General features: G+C 37.8%; 1 protein-coding gene and 1 long non-coding RNA gene across 3 annotated transcripts; one reads left to right on the plus strand and one right to left on the minus strand.

Moving 5' to 3' along the window:
- Positions 1-94: 94 nt before the first annotated feature.
- Positions 95-7602, minus strand: LOC133457893 (interferon-induced protein 44-like). 2 transcript variants are annotated; one of them, XM_061737271.1, is made up of 8 exons: positions 7498-7602; positions 4867-4952; positions 4417-4477; positions 4137-4332; positions 2937-3083; positions 2448-2619; positions 1429-1529; positions 95-356 (listed from the first exon to the last, which is right to left on the minus strand). In XM_061737271.1, exons 1-8 carry the CDS (start codon positions 7524-7526, stop codon positions 162-164), a joined length of 987 nt encoding a protein of 328 aa, XP_061593255.1. In that variant the 5' UTR covers positions 7527-7602; the 3' UTR covers positions 95-161. The 2 variants fall into 2 exon arrangements, with proteins under 2 accessions (XP_061593255.1, XP_061593254.1); XM_061737270.1 differs by having other exon boundaries at positions 2937-3089.
- An 8509-nt stretch (positions 7603-16111) lies between these two features.
- LOC133458740 (uncharacterized) lies at positions 16112-18442 on the plus strand. Its single transcript, XR_009783967.1, has 3 exons — positions 16112-16150; positions 16241-16408; positions 18379-18442. It is a non-coding gene; the product is annotated as an uncharacterized LOC133458740 (long non-coding RNA).
- Positions 18443-25824: the final 7382 nt, after the last annotated feature.

Genomic DNA, 25824 nt, shown 5'->3' on the forward strand with positions numbered 1-25824 from the left:
TTTGAGAAAAAAAAAGCCACAACATTCAAGAAAATGCAGGTTTACTAATTTAAAAAAATCTCCAAGCTCCTCTTTAACTCATGACTTCAACATGCAAGTTTCTCAAAAGACTTTATTCATATATTCACATATTCAGACAAAAATGATCATTATTATTATTGTTATAAAGTGAACTTTGGCCCTGGGTTTCGTGGTTTGTGGTCCTGGAAAAATAAGTCTGCGTACTGCAGGATGTGGTCGACGGCACTAAGCAGCAGCACGTCTGTGTTCAGGTCCAGGTCCAGTTCTGAGGAGTAGTTCTTCACCGGAACGATGTAGGAGGTGGACATGCCCAACAGAGCTCCAGCTTCACTCATCTGCACACACACACATGCACATAAGTCCTAGCTGATCCCAGCAGCAGCAGGAAATGATCATCAAAAGTAATGTGGAGTTTAAGCATTGAAAACTAAAGTTGTCTAAACATCCGGCTGCTTTTCTTTCTTTTTTTTATCCGGGTAGGTAAAACAAAATATGAAAAGAATCTGACGAGCGTGTAGTTCTCGCTGGTTGGTAAAGTTTACGTCTGCTCTGCTGACTTTTTCATTCATGCTTTCTACACTGCAAGATAAAGTTTTTCAAACTTTTTGAAACCTGTAATCTTTATTTTGGGTTGATACAACAGTGGGATGAGGAACAGCGCTCACAAACTCATGCACTCGTGTTTTTTACAAGGAAAATATTACATAGCTGGATTCTGAATTTCACACTGGCCTTGGAAACGGAGTACCTTTAGAAAGATGCATGACCCCTTCGTATCGTTTCTTTTACAGATTGACGTCTGATAAGGTAAGGGTAACATAATCCCACCACTATTCGCCCCTCGAGTGTTATATGAATGAATATTTGAACGATAAATTATATTATTATAGAGAAATTTAGGGTCTGAGTCTGAGTGTTAATAATTCTATGGAAATATGTAAGTACATTAGTAGATATCCTATCCTCAACCCTCAGCCAGGAGAGATGTTTCTGCAACACTTGTTCTTGGAGAACAACCAAGAACAAGTCTTGCAGAACAAGTCTTGCAGCCTTGCTTGCTGAGACAGATAATCTGTCCAGCGTGTCCTTGTTTAGCTGTAAATACATAATTATCTGTGCACGTTTATCATGGCCCAGTAAAAGGAAGTAATGGGACAGATTTGGCCCCTGGGCCTTGAGTTTGACATGTCTGCTCTGGCAGCGGGGCATAGTCAAGGCTGGTAACAGCATCTTCATCATGAGACAACAATGTCTTGTAAGTTATCAAACTGTTTCTCAATTAGTTTTGAACACGTGACATTTATCAGTAAATCTGTGATAAACTTCTATATCTGTTTTATGGAAACACTCGTAGAAACACCTTTTGAGTTTTGTTCACACAAGTACATGTGCGTCCTTTCAACCTACCGCGTTGCGGATGCTCTGCCTCTTGTAAACCTGAGTGAGGTCTTTGGTCGTTTGTGGACAGATCTGGTCAATGTGGGTCAGCAGAGCCACCTGATGAACACCTGAAACATGGGATCACCACACATTTACCGCAGAAAGCTGAGGAACACATCACTTTGCTCGTACCACCAGGTTAAAAAAAAAAACACATCAAAAAGCAGGTTGTGAGTCAAATCTAATCAGATCAGAGATCAGTAGGGGTGGGCAAAAATATTGATACGGCAATATATTGCGATACATAGTCTCCCAATACGATATTGATATTCAATGTATGTATCGCGATATATTGCTGCATCAATATATCAAATATCAATATCAAAACACTGCATTTTTCATTGTGTTTCAGTGTGTTTTTTCATGCAAATATGTTGCATATTAAAATGGAAAGTTTGAATTACATTGTTTTGACTCAGTCTGTCCAATGAATTATCACTATCATCTGATGTACATATATACACAACTTGGATTTTAAGATGTGTAATGCATTTTTAAATTTTTCGGTGAACTATGTAGAATATCGCGATATATCGGGATATATCGCAATATTGTATCGTATCGTGGCTCAAGTATCGTGATGTGTATCGTATCGTGAGGTCCTTCCCAATACCCACCACTAGAGATCAGAGTGCTGGTATGTATTATAAATGCAAGTTAACAGTTAACTGTCACCCATGGTGACAATATACACTGTTCCTAAATTTACACATATTGTGGTTATGAAATGCAAATACTGTAGAATAATTTTACTATAATTTGATGAGAAGTTATTGATGAGAAGCAGGGGTGGGATTAAATAAATGTTCTTCTTCCCACTCCCTTTTGAGTGTTAATTAATTAATTTGAATATTGAACCTGCACGTCTACTGTTAAAGGTATTTGCTTAATTTTCTGTTGCACGCAGGTCACTTATGTTGTAAATGTTGTACCATTCAAAATAAATATGAACTGAACTATGAACTGAGAGTTGGACTTTTGCTCACCCAGATCACTGATGTGCTCTCGGAGCTTCTTAAAGGTGGTGCCCAGGCTTTGGGGGTACATTGTGATTTTGGAGGCGTCCACCACAAAGGCCACACAATGGATCTTGTCCTTCAGGTTTGGCAGCTTCACGTAGCCCACGGTTTGTGACCTCACCGGCTGCTCCGGGCTAAACTGAGAGCAACAAGTTCAGAGATTAGACGTTGAAAAAGCCGCTGGGGTTCTGCACCGGCGCGTCTGTGGTTATTTACTGACACTAAACAGGAAGCAGAGCTGAGGCCGACGCGTGTGGCAGAGGTTTCAGGAGGAAATATTTGCTATAGGAAGTCAGTGACAGTAGAAGGTTACAGCTGTACTAGGAGGGATTTTCTAGATTTTTATCTTCTGCTTGCTCAGCAACCCTTTCAGACTTCTCCACCGGGCTCCAGCGATCAGCCACCGGTTCACGTGCAGCGCTTGCCTTTTATACGTTACTGTACCATCCCGCTTACCTTGTGTCCCTCAGGTACGTGTCCTTTAATGACTGACAGGATGTCGTGAAGGGTCAGGCCGGTCCTCCCTCCATCACCGAGACCGGCAGCATCGCACAGCACCAGCCCACTGGTGTCCTCTCCTCTCTGAGCGTGGATGCTGAACGACTGTAGCTGCCACCGTTGAAGTCAAAGTTAGTGGTGAGAATGTATATTTCTCACGTTGTTTGTACCAGTATTTGAGCTTGTGCTTCATCGTTCCTAAATCAGTTTAAATTGAGCTTTTCTGGTGTAAAAGGACGTATCTACAGTTGTAAAATATGAGTTTACTCTGAGGTTATAGTCAGTACTCGAGTTGTAAAAAGAAATCAGGGGGGATGGTGGATTTTATCATATGGGGACAGATAATTTGTGCTGAATAGAAATAATATAATATATTACAAATAATAGCACTGACCAAAACACCTGCAGAAATACTGCAGGAATGACATAGCAGCAGTTAAATGCAGCCTTCTGTAAGCTTTAAATATCCACTGGGCTTACATCAAATACATCAAAACACAACAATAAAAAACAGTTTTCTGAACTTATCAATATGACTCTGTCCTTCACCGGATAAGTAAAATGGAGCACTGCAAAAACTTAACAAGAATATTTGTCTTATTTCTAGTTAAAATGTCTCATTTTAGTAAAAAAAATCTCATTACACTTAAAACAAGACTCATCACTGGAAAACCTGTTTCAAGTACATTTCCACTTAAAATAAGTAGAAAAATCTGCCAGTGGAACAAGATTTTTTTGCTTCTAATGAGAAGATAAATCTTGTCCCACTGGCAGATTTTCCTACTTATTTCAAGTGAAAATTTACTTGAAACAGGTGAAAATTGTCAAATAAGTTATTTTTCTGGTGATGACTCTAAATGTTGAAATATCAGTAAAACCACATTCATTGATGAAATGACATAAGGGATGGAAAGGGGGGATGGCAGTTTTACAGGGGGAATGATTTGGATTGTTTTTATTTCAGGGGGGATGCCATCCCCCCTCACCCCCCCTCAATTCGAGTACTGGTTATAGTTAATTTCAACAGGAAAATGTCAACAGGAAAACCAGCATTAAGGGTTGGAAATAATGTTAAAAGTTTCTTCACGAACTTGTGATGAAAATGTTAAATAACCCTTGAAATGTGTCGATTTCAACTAATTCGCCTTCAGCCTGTACCTTTTTGGTGAAGCTGGTGGAGAAGGACCCCACCATGGCGCGGTTGGCGACTCTTCCATTGAACACCGACTGGACCGAACTGATGAAGCTGGACTTCCCAGAGCCGACCGGGCCCAGGAGGAGAACCCGGGCCTGAGGCGCCTCCTCACATCTGGGTCTGTAGGAGCTCACCGTCTTCATCAGGTTCTCCTTTCGCCTTTCCAGATGATGGAAATTGTTACAATGAAGCGGAAGGAAGAAAAATATGATGAAACGAAGGAAAAAGAACAGATTTACTCACTCTTGTGTCCACTCCACATTTCTCCACTGAGCTTCAGGCTTTGGAGAAGGTGTTGAAGACGCTAAAGAATCGAAGATCAGTGAAATATTCAGCGTTAACCGTCTTTAACTTTAAAAAAGAGACGAAGGGACTATAGCTACAAGTGATTCTTAATGAAGGCAAGAAGACAAGTTGCTTTAGTGATTGCAAAAAAACAACATTTTGCAAGAAGACAAAACTGAAATTGTGACATTTTAGAAATATTCTCCTATAGAGAGAGTTTCTTGTTTGTAACTGGAGCAAACCCCCACAACTGGGTGAGATTTGAAAGAAAAATGAAATCACGATGCTTTCAATCACATTTTAAACTATGTGTTAAAGGCTTCCTTTGCTTTTTGAAATCTTGATGCGCTGAAAGATGCTTTTTTGTAAAACATTTCCAATATAAAAACCCGTGTTTAACTGGCTCACCTGGGAGTTGGAAAGTATGCTGGCCTGCTGACGGATGGAAGAGAGAAGGAGGAGGCGTAATTGCACTAAATGAAAATCCTCCAACACTGACATGGAAGAAAGCAAAAAGCACATAGATCATGAGAATAACTGCTTAACATTTCACATGGACAGCAGTCTGAGAACGTCTGGCTACTGATGCCTTTTAAGTAGTATTATGACGCTAGTTAAGGTAACACAAAATGCATCATATTTGGGAATAAGCAGAAAACTAACAATAAATAATACTGAAACAGTATCGGAAAATAAATTCCTTGGAGTCATTTTGGATGATAAACTAAGCTGGAAATCGCACATAAATCATGTTAAATCTAAAATGTCAAAATCCATTGCAATTCTGTACAAAGCTAAAGATTTCCTCTCTCAAAATGCATGAATCACTTTATATTACTCATTGGTAGCTCCATATATGACATACTGCATTGAGGTCTGGGAAAACACTTATAAACAAATACCAATCCAATATTTTTATTACAAAAGAAAGCCATACGATTCATCAGTAAAAAACCTTTCGACCAACCCACTATTCATCTGCTTAAAAATTCTGAAATTCAAGGACTTAGTTGATTATATTACAATACAAACCATGTGCAAAGTCAGAAACAAACTTCTACCTCCACATGTCCAGAATCTGTTTAAAATGAGGGACACCAGATACAACATGAGAGGAACTTCATTATTTGAAAAACCGAAGACCCAATGTAAAAAAATCACTGTGTATCTGTCAAAGGGGTGAACATCTGGAACAACTGTCCTGTAAATATCAAATCATGTTGTACACTATTCAGCCTTAAAAGACTTTATAAAAATTACGTAATTTCATGTTATGGTATGGAAAATTAATTTTTCCAACTTCTGTACCGTTATATTTTGGGTTTTGCGCAACACACTACTTTTTATTCTTGCTATGATGGGAAATTTAAGTTATTTTGGGGCTTTGAGCTCTGTGCCTTTCTTTATTTTGCTATAGGATATTTGAGTTTACTGATAATTCATTTCAAAGTCTTGAGCTTTGCTCTTTTGTAGGGGTGTAACGATGCACTAATCTCACGATACGGTACGATACACGATATTGAGGTCACGATAACGATAACGATACGATATTATAGCAGTATCTTTTTAACAACCTTGAATGAGGAACATATGACTGGAAAAAATGGTCTTTTATTTTAAAGAAACAAAATACAAAACAATGCTGTACGTTTGCCCTATTGTAACAGTTTGTAATCCTTTATAACTGTTTAAGTTTTAAAGAGAAAGCCAGGCCAACCATTTTCCACAAACTGAACTAAAAGTAAATGTCAGGTTTGCATTATGCATCTTCAGTTTCATACAAGTACAAATATTTAGACACAAACTGAATAGTTTCTCTCATGTAGGATTTTACTTTTTTCTTTTCCAAAAATGTAACAACTAAAATTAAATAAATAAATAAAAGTAAATAAATACATACAATTTTACATCATAAAAAGATTGATTCATGCTCACCTTATAAGTGTAAGAGGAGATTTATTTTTGTTAAGAAGGTTATTTTGGTAATTCAGGGTTGATTATTTTATAAATATATTCTTTATATTCTAATGTAAATCAGGGACTATAATGACACTAGTCAGTTTATCTGTAGTGATTAGTCTGTTTTAGATTGGGTGGAGTGATACGCCACAGTACGGCACTAGGTGCTGTGTTGAAGTTCTAAAATCCTACATTGTTGAGGGACATTAAAGTACACTGGAACTCCGCAGAAGTTGTCCCCGTGTTTATCCTACTCACCACCCCAAAAAGGTTTAATTTAATAAGGTAAGGCTTAACTCTACACCAGCCTTACATCAGTAAAAGTTCAGAGCTCAAAACGGGACTAGTTTCTTCTGAGCGGAGGAAGATTTTGGTTCGCGGGTCGAGGTGCGGTCGCGGTCGGATGCGCGTTTCTAGTCAACACAATATATTAATATTAATAACCCAATATCACGATACACTTTGTCATCTCCACGACACGTATTGTGAAGTTTTTGTATCACGAAATTTCGTGGCACGATATATTGTTACACCTCTACTCTTTTGTATTTGCTGTAACCAATGTGAGGTACCAGTAAAAGGGGTAGGTGTGTATATACAGTAAGCCTTGCTTCTACCTACACCCTTTCGGTTACAAGTGTACCGAAATAAATAAACATTCATTCATTCATTCATAGTTATCGACTGGCTGAGTCAGACTAGATGAGCATATTCAAATAGAGAGCTACAGTAGAGCTGCATATTTATCAGAACAAATGCACCATTTGTAAATATAAGCTCTTCTTTCAGTTGTGATAATAATCTCCCTCAAACAGACCTGTCACTAGTGCAGGTTATTCATGCAGCTGTCAAGGCTGATTTATGGTTCCGCGTTACACCAACGCAGAGCCTACGGCGTAGGGGACGCGGCGAAGTGCACTGTATGATGCGCGTCGCCGCGTACACTACGCCGTACTCTACGGCGAATGGTCTGCGTCGATTTAACGCAGAACCATAAATCAGGCTTCAGTCACACAGCAACAGATACTAAACGTTATAAATCCACCTATGCAGCTCGAGGACTGCAAACCTGTTGCCTACCTGGGTTTTATTGGACTTTTTCCCTCCATTTGAACTTCACTGTGGCGAAGTACAGCAGCTCTGGACCGACGGGGCTTCTCTGTGAGGAAAATGAAACCTAAAAAGTGAAACTTAAGCAGAAAATCAAACAACTCATTCAGTCGGTCACGTGACTACTCTGTCGTCGCTTCACTGGCTGGTTCTGTTTCAAGTGTTTTATGGTCCAATTTACATCCAAATTTGTAGACATTGATAGCAGATGTGTATTTTGTAAACATGACGAAGAGACCATCATACATTTGTTTTATGAATGTGAACATACTTTAAGTTTCTGGAAAAAATTTGAAGAATTTTTTGACATACAAACTAATAATGTAATTAAATTAGAAGCTAAATATATCTTACTTTATTACGAAAACCAAAATTACAAAATTCAACAACTGGTCAACTTAATGATTCTTGCTAAGTTTCACATTCATAAAGCAAAATTCTCCAAAGCCTGTCCATCTTTAGTTCCTTTTAAAGTTAATTTGAAAATGTATTTTGAGACAATACAATTGGTTAATAACAAAAAATGTAATACTACTGTCAACCTCATAAAAGAAATGTTTACAGATATCTGAATGTAGGCTATTGCCTTCCTTTTATTATTTAGTGTAATTGTTAAGGTCACGAACGACTTGCACTTTATTGAGCTTTTTTTAGTGAAGAGAACAATTTTATATTTTTTTTAACTATAATGATGCCTATGTATGTTTGTGATTTATATTATTGAATGATGTCTGCCATTTATTTTGATGTCATTGTACGTTTTTGGAATTGAAATAAAGTTTGATTTAAAAAAAAAAGTGCTTTATGGTAATTGGACGGAAGCATATTGCATTCGCTTGAGAAAAACAAATCTCTGTTTTTCTGAATTAACGAATTCAGAATTCAGAATTCTCAGAATTCCGAGAAAAGTTTTAATGAAAAAAAAATCTGCTGTTTTTCTGAATTAACGAGATAATTATGTCAGAATTCTGAAAAAAGTTTTAATGAAAACATATCTGCTCTGTTTTTCTGAATTAAAGATATAATTATCTCAGAATTCTGAGAAAGGTTTTAATAAAAAAAATCTGCTCTGTTTTTCTGAATTAACGAGTTAATTATCTCAGAATTCCGAGAAAAGTTTCAATAAAAAAAAAAAAATCTGCTCTGTTTTTCTGAATTAACCAGATACCTCACAACTTGCAAAAAGCTGTCATTCACTTGACAGCTCGATTTCATGGAAGCAAACATGTCCCACCTGTCCAGTTTAATCCAGTTTTATTTTGCTTTTGGTTTGAAACATTGGGAGATACTCTTGTCTGTAAGTTATTGATGGTATTGTTATTAGTTTGTCGACTTTGCGCAGGCAACTCAGGACTTTGCAGTTGTTCAGACGGAAAGCGTTTTTTTTTTTCATTAAAACTTTCATCAGGATTCTGAGATAATTATCTTGTTAATTCAGAAAATCAGAGCAGATTTTTTTTTTATTAAAACTTCTCTCGGAATTCTGAGATAATTATCTCGTTAATTCAGAAAAACAGAGCAGATAATATTTTTTTTCAAGTGAATGCAATACGCTTCCGTAGTACGTTGCATTCACTTGAGAAAAAAAATCTGCTCTGTTTTTCTGAAATAACGATATAATTATCTCAGAATTCCGAGAAAAGTTTTATTTTTTCAAATTTAAAACAACAACATGTAATAATATAATATGGTCTATGGAGAGCTGGGAAGGTATCCACTGTGTATTGCAGTTAAAAAAGAGAGTCGTTGGCTTTATGGGGAGGTTGCTAGAAGGTAAAGAAAGTAAATGAAGCAGAATAATGTACGATTGTTTAATTAGACTGTACAAAGCAGATGTATTTCAGTCACCATGGATTCTGCTAGTAAAGCGGATACTGGATGACTGTGGTTTATTTTACCTCTGGCTCTCTCAAACATGTGATAACATTGACTGGTTGAAACTAACTGTTGAGCAAAGGTTGAAAGATCAATTTCTGCAAAAATGGCGAAGTGAACTCTATAGGATGACATCATGTGATATTTATGTAGCGTTTCAGCAAGAGTTTAAGCTAGAACAGTACTTATTGTGTCAAAATCAAAAGTATAGACAGGCCATTTGTAATTTTAGGATGAATAACACCAGAATCCCAAAAGTCACTGGAAGGTATAAAGGTCTGGATAGAAGTCAGAGATTCTGTAACCTCTGTAACGTCAACTGTATTGGAGATGAGTTTCATATTTTGTTCGAATGTAAAAAATGTAAATATAATGAATCTCAGACAAAAATATTTACCAAAGTATTATACAAACCCACCATCTATGTTAAAATTGATTTTGTTACTACAATCTAATAAGTTAAATGTTATTTGAAGAATGTCCTTCCTCTGTTCAAATGATATTTATTTTGCCAAATTGAGTATTTTAATTGAACACGTACAGCACGCCACCTGCTATAAATGTACAATCGTTTGTATACTTGTGCTCCATACCATGTGATCATGGTCGTGAGTTAAATAAATGATGATGATGAAATAAAATAAATCTGTTTCCAACCTGCAAGAAACTCTCACGTGACCTGCATGGAGTAGCCTACGGTTGCTGCTGCTAATAACCCTCCAACAGTGCTATATGATTTCAAGAACGGGGTTTATACAGGTATGGTATCTAACAATACCATCTTTATAACTTAAGGACAAGAGTATCTCCTAATGTTTCAAACCAAAAGCAAAGTAAAACTGGATTAAACTGGACAGGCGGAACATGGTTGCTTTCATGAAATCCAGCTCTCGAGTGAATGACAGCTACTTGAAAGTTGTGAGGTATCTCGTTCATTCAGAAAAACAGAGCAGATTTATTTTTTTTCGTTAAAACTTTTCTCAGAATTCTGAGATAATTATCTCTTTAATTCAGAAAAACAGAAGTTTTTTTTTCTCAAGTGAATGCAATACGCTTCCGTATAATTGGAAGCGACAGTTAATTTAGTTGTTTAGTGGTTTTTTTTGCAGCTTCAAAATATATTGTGTATGTTACGCCACAGAGTGAGCTGACTCATAGGGTGACATATTTTAGAAAATCATATTTTAGAAAACACAAGATAATTAAATAATAGTTAAAATAGACATCTTAAAAATATGATAAAAGGAGCAGACTGTAGCATAAACCAAAACAAAGAGTATCTGGATATACAGTATAGTATATACAGTGTACAGTGTACTTGTATGTACATGTAGAGACAAACACACAAGCTACAGCAGACGTTGATGGTACTGGGTCAGCAGCTGTTTACATCTCAGCTATGAGTTTGTTTTCTAATCTTTTTTTGAAAACAAAGAGGGACTGAGTGCTAGGTAGCCTAGTAGATTTGAGAAGTTATTCCACAGGGCCACCCCTCTGTATTTAATATTATATTGCCCTCTAATGCTGCAACATCGGGGTGGATTGAGATGAGATGCATATCTAGTTGGATGCTGATCTAGTTGGATAACTGTGAATATTGGATTTTATACAAAAGTTTATTTAAAATTTAAGCATTGTAATTTATTGCACGACATCATATACTTAAATTAATTACTGAACACATCTTAAAGTGATTAGATGCAAGAAATCACAGTATAGAAGCTGGGAAAGTTGACAAAGGTCTTTGGAGAAGTGGATCAGTTTCACCTGGACAACCATACTGTGCTTTAGGATAATGATACTTAAACTTAAAATCTCCTTATTAAACCATAAGGCAATTTGGATACAATGTTGAGGTTTATTTTTGCATATATCCGCCAATTCTTATCTTGTCTCACTTAGGAATCATGATAATGAAAATATTTGCTCACATTTTCAGTTTTAATGACTTCATCTGCCTTTGGATTCGCTGAATGTTCTGACTAACTGTTTTATTTGCTACACATAAAAAAAGGTTGAAATGGATCCAAATCCAGTGGAAACCAATAATTTAGTTGATAAAACACCCGTTTTGAGCGCATTTATCTCCAAAGTACCTGAAAATAACCATTGCAAGATCACATGGGAAAAACATTGATAAAAACATGGACTAATCTATTTTTCAGTGTAAATCACCGGCGGGTTCCTGCGTACAGATGTTGATCTGTGCTATTGGCAGCGGATATTTCTCAATGTGTGACGTCAGAGAGACTGGTGCAAGAATCAGCGACCACTTTCAGTCATTTTAGTAATGTGTCATTAGTTATAAGAGACATTTTGTTGACCAATGGTGAGGACGCTCGGCCCCGTCGGACAGAAATGCCTTTACCCGCATGTGATTTTAGGCCAGGCAAGTTTATTTATATAGCACAATTCAACACAAGGTATTTCAAAGTGCTTTACATTAACATTAAAAGCGGCAAGACACAATTAAACAGTAAATAACAAATAAAATGAAATAAAATGATAAGAAAAGAGGGGTAAAATAATTAAAAAGCACAAGTTGTTAAAAAGTAAGGGCAGATAAGTATTTAATTTAAGAGTACGCTTCAGTAAACAGTAATGTTTTTAACTCTGATTTAAAGGAGTTGACAGTTTGAGCAGACCTCAGGTCTAACTAAATATGAGATCGTTTTTATTTCCATTTGATCTGTTTCTGCTTAAACCTTCCTCGTGAACTCACAATGGGTTTAGTGCACGTAAACCCGAATCACAAGAAAAAAAAAGCACAAGTTGTTAAAAGGTAAGGGCAGTAGAGAGCAGCAGGTACATCTCATTCTTACAATGGCAAGAATTACGTTTCTATACAGTCAAAACGTACAAAGACCGGGTCAAATACAGTATTACAAAAGTAATCTGTAACAATTTGTACGGTGAATTAAACCAACTTGACAATTATATGCCACAATTCCTGTTTCCAGCTCTTATTTCACACAACTGACGAGAATTATGTTTCTATACGGTCAAAACGTACAAAGGTCAGGTCAAATACAGTATTACAAAAGCAGAAGTGTCAAGTAATGAAGTACAAATACTTCTTTACCTTACTTAAGTAGAAATTTTGGTTATCTATACTTCACTGGATTAATTATTTTTCAGACGACTTTTTAATTTTACTCCTTACATTTTCACGCAATTATCTGTACTTTTTACTCCTTACATTTTAAAAACAGCCTTGTTACTCTATTTCACTTTAAAAAAAACAACTATCCAGTTAAATTGCTCCATCGTGATAGAGTGAATTTGGTTGTGGTTGTTTCAGATGTTCTTGTCCAGTTTTGTTCTTACATCCGTTCCCTCAGATTCCTGCAACTAAACTTGGATGTACATTCCAATAAAGGTTAGGATAAATGATAACATGCCTCTGAAGTTTGACTTTTTGCACCATTACAATACTTATAGGCAACTAGTCATCATATCTCCTGCTCTCTGAAACACATGTTAATGCTCAATAGTACACATATATGGTTCTTTAATATATTTGCATTATACTAAGATGCATTCATTTTCAATGGCTTTTGTCCTTAATGGCTTTTTCCCCCTTACATTACTTTAACTTTTATACTTTAAGTAGTTTTGAAACCAGTACTTTTATACTTTTACTTGAGTGAAAAACTTGAGTTGATACTTCAACTTCTACAGGAGTATTTTTAAACTATAGTATCTTTACTTCTACCTGAGTAATGAATGTGAATACTTTTGACACCTCTGTACAAAAGTAATCTGTGCCGATTCATGCGGTGAATCAGACCAATTTGACAATTCTACAATTCTCATCAGATGCACTAGAGGGAGCAGTAGGATTAAGCCTGGAGCTGCAGACGGAGGCTCCCAGCGTGCAGCAGAGGTCAACGCCTGGTCTGATCCTGCAGCTCCATGTCCCAAAGCCTCCCCATGCCCTGCCTCACCTTCATCATCATCACTCAGTAACTTCTAATCACTTCGGGATACTTTGCTCTGCTTATCTGTTTGTAATTGATGGTGATGATTGCTGGTCCTTGGGAAGAAACTTGTTTAGAAAGAAAGTGTGTGTTGGTTATATTGGCAGGAAGTTACCTTTACATAATGGAGCAGTTTTATCCTGCCAGTCTATAAAAAAAAAAGAAAATTCATTAAAATTCAAATCAACTGGACTGATACCTATACCATACATTACAGTTACAATCATCCATCGTTACCTGTATTTGACGGTGATACCGTTGTGTTTGTGTCGTGTCAGAAGTGTCACGCTTAGGAGAATATTGACAAAAAAAGAAAAGAAATGAAAATGTTCCTGGTTTGATTCCCGGCTATTCGGAGTTTGCACGTTCCCCAAAAACACGCGTGTCAGATGAAGTGGGGGGTGACGGCGGATAAAAATGCAACACCAGCAATCATTAATGTGACTCTTCTCAACCACCTGCAGGGGTGAGTTGTTTATCCGTAATGGACCGGTCACCTCCCGATCACTACCAAGCTTAACTAGTTCTGAGCTCAGAACTAGTTAAAGATGACCTAAATCTCGAAGAATATTTTATTATAATATTTAAAACATATTGCAGGCAGTTTGGTTTTGAAGGTGATGATTGAACCTTCTGCTCTCCGTACAGTCTGCAACCACTGCTGGGATTTAATATCACATATTTGTTTGTATTAAATTAGGGTTTTCTTTAAAAATAATTCCTTTTGATAATGTGAACTGAATCTGAAAAGGCCTCCGACTGAATCGTCGAGGAGCAGCGATCTTACGCTGGTGTGAACTGGAAAAGTCACTGGTTGTCTGCATTGTGTTTATTTTGAAAAAAAAAAGGTAATGCAGTAATTTTTGTCACATGATCCTCTTTGTTTCATAAAATAGTCCTTTGAGAACTTGGGAAAAGCTGGAGTTTCATTTTTCTCATTCTGTCTTCAGACCGTGTCCTTTTATCTGATCTCAAACCGCACATTCGAGTTTCTTTTCTCTTGTTTCGGCCTCCTCTCATTCGATCGCCCTGCAAGCCATCACCAGATCATCTCAGGGTTTTTGGCACCACTGCTGCAATCTGCTGCTTTCACGAGTCGTCTTCTAAATAACTTTAAGGTCACATTTAAAACAACTGATTTGCGTGAATCTTTGTCTCTCCGGTGGCTGGAGTTCGAGACGGGAGCGTAAACGGTGAAAACAAAATGTTCTGTAACAGTTGACCGTCATCTTTATCTGGACTGTTGTGGCTTAACAGCCCGTGACCGAGGCCCTGACGGATAATTGCTGTGTCAGCAGCAATAGAAGAAAAGGAAAAAAGAAGCTCAGTTTTCATATCTGGTGTCTCCTATAAGGCGACTTGGAGACAAACCGGCTGAAGTCTTGAGGTCATGACTGGGTATCATCAGAAGTGAGTGTAACTGTTTATCATTTGACAGCAGTTCTATCTTTATCTTGTTATCTGTGGACGGAGGATGTCGCCCAAACCAGCTCTCAAAAACCAACCTTATGATTTCACTCCGCGGTGTCTCTAAAGCGGGTTTCACGTACTGTACTTAACAGATGTGAGTAATGTAGTCTTGGATAACTTTTAAGAGCTGCCTCGGGAGCTCATGAAAGCATGTTGATGATACATGTTGCATGCATGGTTTGGTTAAAAATGAACAACCAGTTGCCCCGAGCAGACTTGTCTATTACGTGACCGTTTATAGACGGGCTACACCGTGTCTCACATCTTGGTGTTAATCTTGCAAAAATAAAAGCAGCACTGGCTGTTTATCACGTGATGATTACTTAAAGGAGCATGAGGCAGGATTGAGGCAGGATTTATGAAAAAAATTTGTATACGTTTTAAGTTTTCGAGTAATAATGTCAGATGAAGTGTTCCAAACCAAAAAGAATAAGCCCTCTAGTGTATCTCTCTGTTGCCTTGAACAGGCTGTGTGCTGCAAATTTAAACTTTAAACGCTCAGCACTTTAATCGTAACCAGCACTTTAACTTACTCTGGCACTTTACCGCCTAAACTTTTAACAGCTAAATATGAAACTATGTGGAAGCAAAATAACAAGAACAGAAACTTTTTGCACGCTTTATTTGTATTTGTTTTAACTTGTTGTTTAACTTGTCTCTCTTTTATATTTTTAGCCGGGGGACTGCCAATGGAAACTAGCTCTGTAGCTAAAATTGGGTGCATTTGCATTTTTAATTCTAAATGTATATGAATGTACACTGTCCCTTCCCAAATAAACTGAATTGAATTGAAATTGTGCTGCAATTGTGGGCCCGAATTTCCCGCGCTGTCCTGCGGATGTGACGTCACATGACGCTGCATGCGCGTTCTCCCCGTTCTCCCGTGCCGGCTTCGCTGTTGGCTGCAGTACCCCCAACGGCCGTCGTGGTGAAGGGTGGCGCTAGAGAGTCTCATTTCTTAAAAGGAGCCTCATGCTCCTTTAGCTTTTTGAATTGATAACATCTGCAGCGATCCTTATCCCTCCTACAAAATGGACCATAGCATCCTTTCATTAGACAACATAGGGTGAAAATGGTAAAGCAGAAGCTTAAATTTCAAAATGTAAAAGTGGGTGTAGTTCCCAACCACTTCCTGTGTGATAAAGAAAATGTTCCCAAGTGTAAAAGTATGACCTCAACAAATGTTTCTTAGGGACATAAAGATGTCTAATGTGTTTAATCTCCAATTATTTCTCAGTTATTGGGTTCCTCTGGCTTCCTCCTTCTGTTAGTTTCTAAGTACAATGATAAAGAAGAAGGTAAGGACTCAAACTAATCTTTAATGTGCAACCAAAAGTCACGCTGCATGCTGAGTCTTCTCCGTTTCTACTGTGTCTCTCTGAACTGAGGCAAAGCAACAAAGGTCCTTTGATGGTCAGCTCTTCTGCAGCGGCTCCTCTTCATTACCTGGAGCAATGAGTTCAACCCGTTGGGACGGGTTTGACTCAGCAGCCTCACATGATAGGCGGCGAGCAGCGAGCCGGAGCTGGGAAGAGGAGGGCCCGCGGCCTAAACGGGTAGCTATCCTCACTATGTAATCGTGTGACGCAGCAGTCTGCTTTAAATACCGCAGACCCCCCCCCCTCCCGTCCGCAGGGGATGACACACATTCAATCAGGTTCTCACTCCATCCACCTGAAAGCCTGCCAGTGGCTGTGATCCCCCAAAATGAGGTGAGGGTTGACGTCTTCTTGCTCTTATAGTTTGGTGCAGTGACATGATGTCCGGAATTGACTGGCTCCGATCACAGTTCTGCAGTTTCCGGCACTGACGCAGTGCTGGAGTTGAGGGGGGATGAGGGAGGGATGGCATCCCCCCTGAAATAAAAACAGTCAAAATCATCCCCCCTGTAAAACTGCCATCCCCCCTTTCCATCCCTTGTCATTTCATCAATGAATGTGGTTTTACTGCTATTTCAACATTTAGAGTCATCACCAGAAAAATAACACCAGAAAAATAACTTATTTGACAATTTTCACCTGTTTCAAGTACATTTTCACTTGAAATAAGTAGAAAAATCTGCCAGTGGGACAAGATTTATCTTCTTATTACAAGCAAAAAAATCTTGTTCCACTGGCAGATTTTTCTACTTATTTTAAGTGAAAATCTACTTGAAACAGGTGAAAATTGTTGTTTTTTTCCAGTGATGAGTCTTGTTTTAAGTGTAGTAAGAATTTTTTACTAAAATGAGACATTTTAACTAGAAATAAGACAAATATTCTTGTTAAGATCTTGAGTTTTTGCAGTGATCCATTTTACTTATCCTGTGAAGGACAGAGTCATATTGATAAGTTCAGAAAACTGTATTTTATTGTTGTGTTTTGATGTATTTGATGTAAGCCCAGTGGATATTTAAAGCTTACAGAAGGCTGCATTTAACTGCTGCTATGTCATTCCTGCAGTATTTCTGCAGGTGTTTTGGTCACTGCTATTATTTGTAATATATTATATTATTTGTAATCAGCACAAATTATCTGTCCCCATATGATGAAATCCACCATCCCCCCTGACCTTTTTTTACAACTCGAGTGCTGCACAGACGGCAGTGACAGTTAAACACTTTGGATTGTGTTCTCCATCAAATTAGAGCCTTAAGAATAATTAGTAGAAAACAATATAGTCATCCTTCAAATCCATTATTCCTTCAGTTAAAACTGTGGAAATATCTTAAATTAGTGGACCACAGAATTCTGCAGATTATTTGGAAAGTTCATAAGAAATGTTGCCAATCAATATACAGAAAAAAAAAGAAAATAAGTATAACTTAAAAGGAATAGAGATCTTTAAAAAAAACTAAATTCAGGACAAAATTAATGGAGCGTTGTGTTTCTGTAAAAGGTATCAGTTTATGGAACAATCTGGATACAGAAGCCAAAGAATGCAAATCAAACATTACATTTAAAAGAATAATAAAAGCCAGTTTAATGAAGAAATATCATGATAATTGTTAAGTTAGGTGGGTTTTCTTTTCTCTCTCTCTCTCTTTTTTAGCACCATTGTCATTGTCATATTTTTTGAATCGACAGCTATTTTGTGTTATTTTATAACTTTGTTGTAGTTTTTTTTTTTTTTTTTTTTTTTTTTTTTTTTTTTTAAATTATGTTTATTGGAAAGTGTTTTTTTTAATTGCGTAATTTGTCATTTGTTTTTGTTTTTTTTTTATTATTACAATGATTGAAATTTGATTTCTTAGTCAAAAAGGACAGATAAACTAAGTTTAGTCTTCTTTCCGTTGCCTTTCATTCAAGGAAAGAGATTTGTTTTAATTATATTGAACTGTTTTTTTTTTGTTTTTTTTTAATGAATGAAATAAAGATTTAAATTAAAAAAATATATAAAAAATGTAATCTTTTGGTATAATCTACTCAGAGACAGCGGTGAATTAGACACTGGTGACATGTTTCACCTATCAGAACGCAGAATCTGAGGAAATATGATCTAAATTAATTGCTGCAGAGTGATTTAGCAAAACAATTTCTGTTCTCAGATCTGCTCCCGCCCAGAGGACCTGCATACACGTACATCACAAATCAACGACACTACAACAGCCGGTCTAAAGGGTCAGTAAAAGGTCAGTCAGAGTTCATCATAGGGCAGTAACTGATTAAAGGCAGGGTAAGGCATTTTTGGATGACATGGCTGTTGATACTTGAAAGACCCACAGCTACCATCTCCCTCACCCTTCCTGCAGTGCTTTTTAAAAATGTTTTTAACAGTGTCACTAGAGATGTAGCTCGCAGATAGGAGATATTCACTGGTTTAGATCGCACAGAATCACTTACCCTACCTTTAACAGGAAAATGAAAACCTCAGCAGCAAAATACAAGGACGAACCACCGGGCCGCTAGCTCGGCTAAAGCAACGTGGACTGAGAGGGGGCCATCCGTCACATCCTAGTTTTAGTTTTATTTATGCTTCTTTACAAAAATAAATATTTAAATTGAGTAGTTGATCTTTACATATCTACATGTGGGAAAAAAATGATCTTTAACTAATGGTAAAAAAGGCTTTTACCCAGCCAGTGGCGGATTTAAAACATTTGGGGCCCAAGGCAAAGGCAGGCATGGGGCCTATGAAATGAAAAGATAACACACAAAGCAAGAGGTCAATTAGACAGATTTATACTTTTTAACATAATACATATGTATTATTTTTACCAGCAGGTTCTCTGATAGAATACTGGATGGATGGATCACTTCAAATACATTTTTTTAATTAAACCATTGATTTTTGGACGACCGCTCCACTTCCTGCCCACTGATTTCACTAGATAACGATAGTAATTGATTTAAATGTTTTGTTTTCTTCCTCCTTCTCCTCTTTTCAGCACCGCTAGAGTAGCTTCTCTTCATCTTTGTGTTGTGTTTTCTCTTTATCGATTACGGTCCCCTCCACTTCGCACCGTTTCTTTTTGTTTTCCACCGTTTTTTCTTGGATCCATTCTGCACATGTGCAGTAAGATGGACTGATCAATGTAGTGGAGACTGAAGAGGGGGGGCTCCGACACACACAGATAATATGCATTCTGCTGGCATTTTAGCGAAAGGATTTGAATCATAAATATAACTAATATGTGCAAATAAGTAATAACTGTATGAACCTATCTATGAGGATTAGGCCTGTGTTGAAAAAAAAATAGATTTTCCAATTCTAAATCGATTCTCATATTAATTCCTAAAAATCGATTTGTATGTCTAAAGATCGATTTTTTTTTTTCATCATTACATTACATTTTGGTATTTGTTTTGTTTACAGCCAAAAAAGGAAGGTTTTGTTGGACACGAGCATAACTAGTGCCATGTTTTTACCTTTAAATATGTTTAAAAGTATGAAAACATTAATGTTTTCAGTCATAATTGCATAAATTGTCTATATTTCTTTGCTTTATATATGTCTTGGGGTTACATTTGCATAAAATGCTCAAAATTCTCTAAAATGGGAAAAAATAAAACCGATTTCATCCGTCTCTGTTTGCTGCCCTGGATCTGTTTGGTAATTCTGCCCCACGATGTTTCTGAAAGCAGTTCTATCAGCATTCTGGGAGCTGATTGGTCCTTACAGCATCATTAGCTGCCAATACTTGCTGTTGAATCTCAATATAATACTAGTATTAATATGTTGCATAACTACACAGTCATATAATTCATGCAACAGCTCAAAAAACAGTTTTAATAACACTAACCCAAAACGATATTGGAATTGAATCGGATCGAATCCTGATAATCGATTCTGAATCTTAAGAATCGGAATCGAATTGGTTCTTGACATTTGAATGAGCCGTCTAGTTTCGCCTAATGGTTAAAGTCCGCCCCGGCTCCCACAAGCAAGTTTATATGTTCCTTGTTCTGGTGTGTCAGATATCTGCAGAGGTCCTGGAGGTGGAAGGCTTTATCTAAATAGACTGATAATAGTCTTTATTTTAATCTGAGCAAAGATATAACCTTCCAGCTAAACAATCAAACGTGAGGTTAAATATTTCAACAACATCAGGGCTCAGGTTCATGCATATGAGGCTGGCCGTCTTTATTCTCCTTATTCACACCAAGAATCCCCGATTATGGTCGGAGAAGTGGTTGGAGGTGGCGTTGATCAGTCACAGGGGCCCTTTTGTGTTGTTTAGGAGCAGCTTCAGGAGCTATTTGTGATTTAAAACCTCATCATGTAATCTTCAATAAAATAAAATAAAATCTGTTTCATAATGTTTAATCTGATTCACAGCTGATTTCTCACTAACGAGCTTCTTCAAGGACCGATGAAATACTTTCACACCGACCCTTCAGGGTCAGGTGATGAGAACGAGGGAGCAGGATCTTTGAAGTCCTATTAAAACATTTTCCACAGTCTAAGAATAAAACGACGGAAAGGCGACGCATCTCCTGAGGGCCTCGCAGATATCCCGGCTGCCTGCTCTCCTTCGCTCCTCTACGTCCTGCGTCTGCAGGAAACTATTCATTTGTCATGGCTGTTTTTTTCTGTTCAGTAGGGATGAAAAAAACACTGGAAACCAATGAATTCAATATTCTCTTTGTATATCTTGTCAATTATTTGTGAACGCTGGTCATTTTCTATCCGTTTCGTTTGTGAACAAGATTATAAATGAACAGCCGGTCAGCTCGCTGCCTGCTGCTGCTGCAGACACCTCGTTTGTTGGTGTGTTTTCTCTCTCTTTTCTTCTACAGCAGGGGTATTCAACTAGATTCGGCCGGGGGCGACATCTGCAAAAGGACTGTATGGAGAGGGCCGCACAATTTGAAAATTTGGGGGTTTTCAAAATGTATTTTGCACTCAAAGACGAAGACTTATGTAAATATAATACATTTGTATTATACATTTGAATATATCTAGTTTACATATGAATTATGTATTAATTGTCTCCAGATTTAGTAATTGTGAATGTTAAATATAATATTCAGATAAAGAAATATTATTTTGAATGCAAGTTCATTTTGAAACCATGCATTGAGCAAACTTAATGAAATTGATATTGACCTACTTTTAATAAAATTTTTAATAAAATTTTAAAATTTTAATAAAGCACCACTTTCCACCAAGATTTCCTTATTTGAATATTATATTAAGCATTGAGCACAACCATTTTAGTCCATAGTAGCTAGTTATAAAAATATTATTAAAAAAAAAAAAAAATAATGTTTTTTTAATTTTTTCAACAAACACCCCCTTTTTTGAAATATGACCAGGGGCCACATAAAAGCTCCTGGCGGGCCAGTGTGTGGTCCGCGGGCCGCCAATTGAATAGCCCTGTTCTACAGGATGCTCTTACAGTTTTAAATTGCCAGGTTGGGATGTTTTTGCACAGAAGAAGAAGGTCTTTATGATGCCGCTGGACGCCGTCTGGCTCACTGCCGTCTCCCTCAGTGAGGCGGCTGCCTGACTAACACCTCTGTGTGTTATAGTCGTATTAGTTGTAGAATCCGTTGCCCTTGTTGCGGTCGGAGATACAGAATACATCTGGTAAACGTTTATCTGCGTTTGTGTTGACTGCATGGCGTCCTGGAAATCGCCGGCGACGTCTGCACCCAAGGTTTAACTTTAGCCTTTACAGTCAATGACATAGAAGATAATGTTTTACTCGACCTTGCCGGAGGATTCTTTACTTTTCTCTTTGCTTACAGGATTAAATTACATGAAATGTACATTAAACATTTTACGAGGCATACCAGCTGTACAGTTTATCCTCGCCGTGTTGTCCTGCTGCAACTTTAAAGGCCGTCTCGGAGCATCTTAGGCCCCCAATCACATCGCCAGACTTCTCGTTTTTGCATCAAAAGGACACAGTGGCTTCGTTCAACTTTACAACTTGACGTTGCAATTTAACTTCTTGCCTTGCACAATCAACACACAGTTTTTCCATTTATCATCGTTTTAGTGTTAAAAAGAAGCCACGACCCGGGTTGAGTGGATCTCCCAAAAAGGAGAGACGCCCTCGAACTATTAAATGGCTGAAACTCCCGAGAGGTCAGACCCCAAATTATGCAACTAAATGACACTTCTGAAAATGGGGATACCATTTGTTGCTTCCTCGGTTCATATTTAAAACCACAAATTGTGATGCTTTGCTCCAGCAGCTGCGATGGAAAGACCCTTGGTGGTAAAATAGTGTTTTGCTTGTTGTAACTTTGCTTGAGTGTCTGACCTTTCGAGGAATGTGAGTTGATACGTGAAATGTTTCCTTCTCTTTATGCTTAGAGGAGTAAATTTAATCCAAGAGGTCGATTTAAATCAAAGTTCAAACAAAGATCCTTTTGAGAAATTCCCAGCTGGTTAGAGCGCGACTGGAATGCAGTATGCATCGTTGATGTGCATGTTCATACACAAGATACCGGCTGATGCATAACAAGATGCAGATGAAATATCAACATGCTTTACATCAGGAAAGTCTCGCTGCTGGTGGTTTCTCTGGCAGGCTTGTACAGCTTCTTCTAGGTCAGGGGTCGGCAACCCGCGGCTCTAGAGCCGCATGCGGCTCTTTAGCGCCCGCCTAGTGGCTCCCTGGAGCTTTTTCAAAAATGTTTGACCTTTTTTTTTCTTATTTTCCTTTTTTTCTACTTTTTTTCCCTTGTTTTTCTTTATTGATCTTTTTTAATATTTTTCTTCCTTTTTCTTTTTTTTTTCTTCTTTTTCCTTTTTTCTCTTTTTTTCTTCCTTTTTTCTTTTTTTTCTTTTTTTCTTCCTTTTTTCTTTTCTTTTTTAATGTCGACATATTGACTTTTTTCTCGACATTTCAACTTTTTTCTCTAGATTGTACTTCAACATTAATCTCGACATTTCGACTTCAAAATTTTGACTTTTTTCTTGACATCTCGACTTTTTTCACGAAATTTTGACTATTTCCTCGACATTTCAACTTTTTTTCCCAAAATCTTGACGTTTTTCTCTACATTTCGACTTTTGTCTCGACATTTCAACTTTTTTCTCAACATTTCAAGTTTTTTCTTGACATTTTGACTTTTTTCTCAGCATTTCACCTTTTTTCTCATGATTGTACTTCGACATTAATCTTGACATTTCGACTTTTCTCTCGAAATTTCAACATTTTTCTCGTCATTCCGACTTTTTTCTCGACATTTTGACTTTTTTCCTCAAGAATTTCGACATTTTTCTCGAAGTGCATAATAAAAAAATGAATCTCCCCCCCACTTATAACTAATATAGATACATGCAGCATGTGTTGCCTTCATTCTAAGGCTGACACAAGACTTTTCATTTTTTGCGGCTCCAGACATCATTTATTTTTTGTATTTTTGGTCCAATATGGCTCTTTCAACATTTTGGGTTGCCGACCCCTGTTCTAAGTAGTTTCCACTAGTATCTACTTGGCTCTACTCTGTTTTAGAGGGTCTCCACGAGGGGATAGTACCGGTTAGTACCTCCTTTTCTCATACATACTTGGCCGGGGCGCCAACCGAGCTGAAGACCAGTCTGCAGGCCACTGGTTGGCCGGATAGTGACGTCTCTGTCACACCTGTCATATTTAAAACCGGGCCAACGGCGGCCGTGATATTTACTTTACAACGAAACTGTTGTGCAGCGAAGCACTGGCAGGCGAGCCGACTGCGTGTTGCAGCAAGGTGGTATACGCGTTTCTGCTCCTCGTGGCCGACGACGGCATCCAGATGGAGCTCGGAAAGAAAAGTGTCGGGCCCAGTTTTTTCCTTCTCGACAGCTAAGAAAGCACCGACTTGGTGCTACTCTGGGACCCGAAACCTTCAGGGGCCAGATGCAAGAATCTATGCAACTGCCATCTTAAAAGTTCAGTGCCATTTTCCTTTCATTGTCACACATTTTAGTTGGCGTCACACTTTTGGTGTTTAGTTCCCGTTTTATTTTGAAACCCGTGTCTTTGTGTTTCGGTTACGTCTCGACTTCCCTTGTTCCCGTCTGCCCTGATTGTCTAAACCTGTATGAATGAAGTTTATTTAGTCATGACAACACAAAACAACACCAAAAAAAACATTGTGCACAGCATTAACATTTCATACAAAACCAAAAAATGTGTTGAACAATAACTGAAAAGGCATAGGCTGAAGCAAAATGCTTATAAAGGCCTATCCTATTGTACCAACTTTCTTTTTTTGGCTACCGACTTCCAGAAAACCAAAAAGAGAATAGAAAAGCAAAGAAACAACAAAAGGCAAAGAAACAGAAGAAAGAAGAAACATTTACAGATGGTCAATTGCACTTATAAGCTTCAAAAATAGCTTTACAAACCATTTTCTTAAATACAAAAAAAGAATGACATGTTTTTAAATTTATTGTTGGCATCATTCCAGAATCTGTATCTCGTCAAGGATGTGGAGGATAGGACCCAGATGAGACCAGGAGCTTGTTTTATTTAAAACTTGAAACAAAGAAAAGCGCTGCTGAGGAGGATTGCAAAGAAACTAGAACATGGACATGACAAAATCCAAAAACCAGGCCTGAAACATGCAGGAAGGAAACAGCAAGGGGAGGAAAAGAAAAGATACACACAGAGGGCTTGACGAGACACAGGTGTCAACAATCAGGGCAGACGGGAACAAGGGAAATCAAGACATATCTGAAACACAAAGAATCAGGATTTCAAAATAAAACAGGAACTAAACACCAAAAGAGTAACATCAACTAAAATGCGTGACATTCATGAGCCTAACTCCTAGTTCTCTCTCCGTATCTCGTCCTGCAAGGCTTTATTTTAAAAAACTAAACAAAAAGAAGATCTCAACTTTGAAGAAGATGGACAAAAACATCTTTAGTCTTTGACAAATGCTACCACTGTTGCAAAAATAGTCAACAACAGGCAGCGGAAGATCTTTCAGACGTAGTGGAGAAATGTGTGATGGTTGATTTTCATGACTTTAGATTGACAGAACAAGTCAGAAAGTAAAATAGCAGAAGAAGAAATATGGTGTTGGGGGGTGAAAAGCAGACAAAAATAGAAAATGAAGAAAAAAAAGAAAAGAAATAGAAAAAAAACAGGAAACCCAACGTGATAAAGTGGAGAGTGAGGCAGCGATAAGAAAGGCACAAGGGGAAGGGGAAGGGAGCGAGAACCGGTCTGAACCAGCATTTGCTGACTCTTGGGTACTATGTACTCCTCCTCTTCCCTCCCTCCCTCCTCTTCCTCCTCCCCCTCATTTTTCCTCTGACTCAGACCGGCTGAACTTTTTCTTCTTGCGCTCCGTCATGTGCTTGTTGTTGCTAGGAAAAAAAAAAAATGGATGCACGTTTCCCAAGAAGTGTAAGAGGAGCTGCAGCTGAGAGTGGGCCGGGCACAGAAGTCTGGACGCTCCAGAGCTCAGAGTTACGGGCACTAGCCCCCCCCTGCAGATTACGTAAAGGATCAGGGGGTGTCTGGGCGTAGTAGAATCGGGTGTATTGATTATCGGGGCAGACATGCCTGGAATTGCTGGCATAACAAGGCCGGACAGTTTGT

Source organism: Cololabis saira, chromosome 13 (genome assembly GCF_033807715.1).
Source record: "Cololabis saira isolate AMF1-May2022 chromosome 13, fColSai1.1, whole genome shotgun sequence".
Classification (NCBI taxonomy): Eukaryota; Metazoa; Chordata; class Actinopteri; order Beloniformes; family Belonidae; genus Cololabis; species Cololabis saira.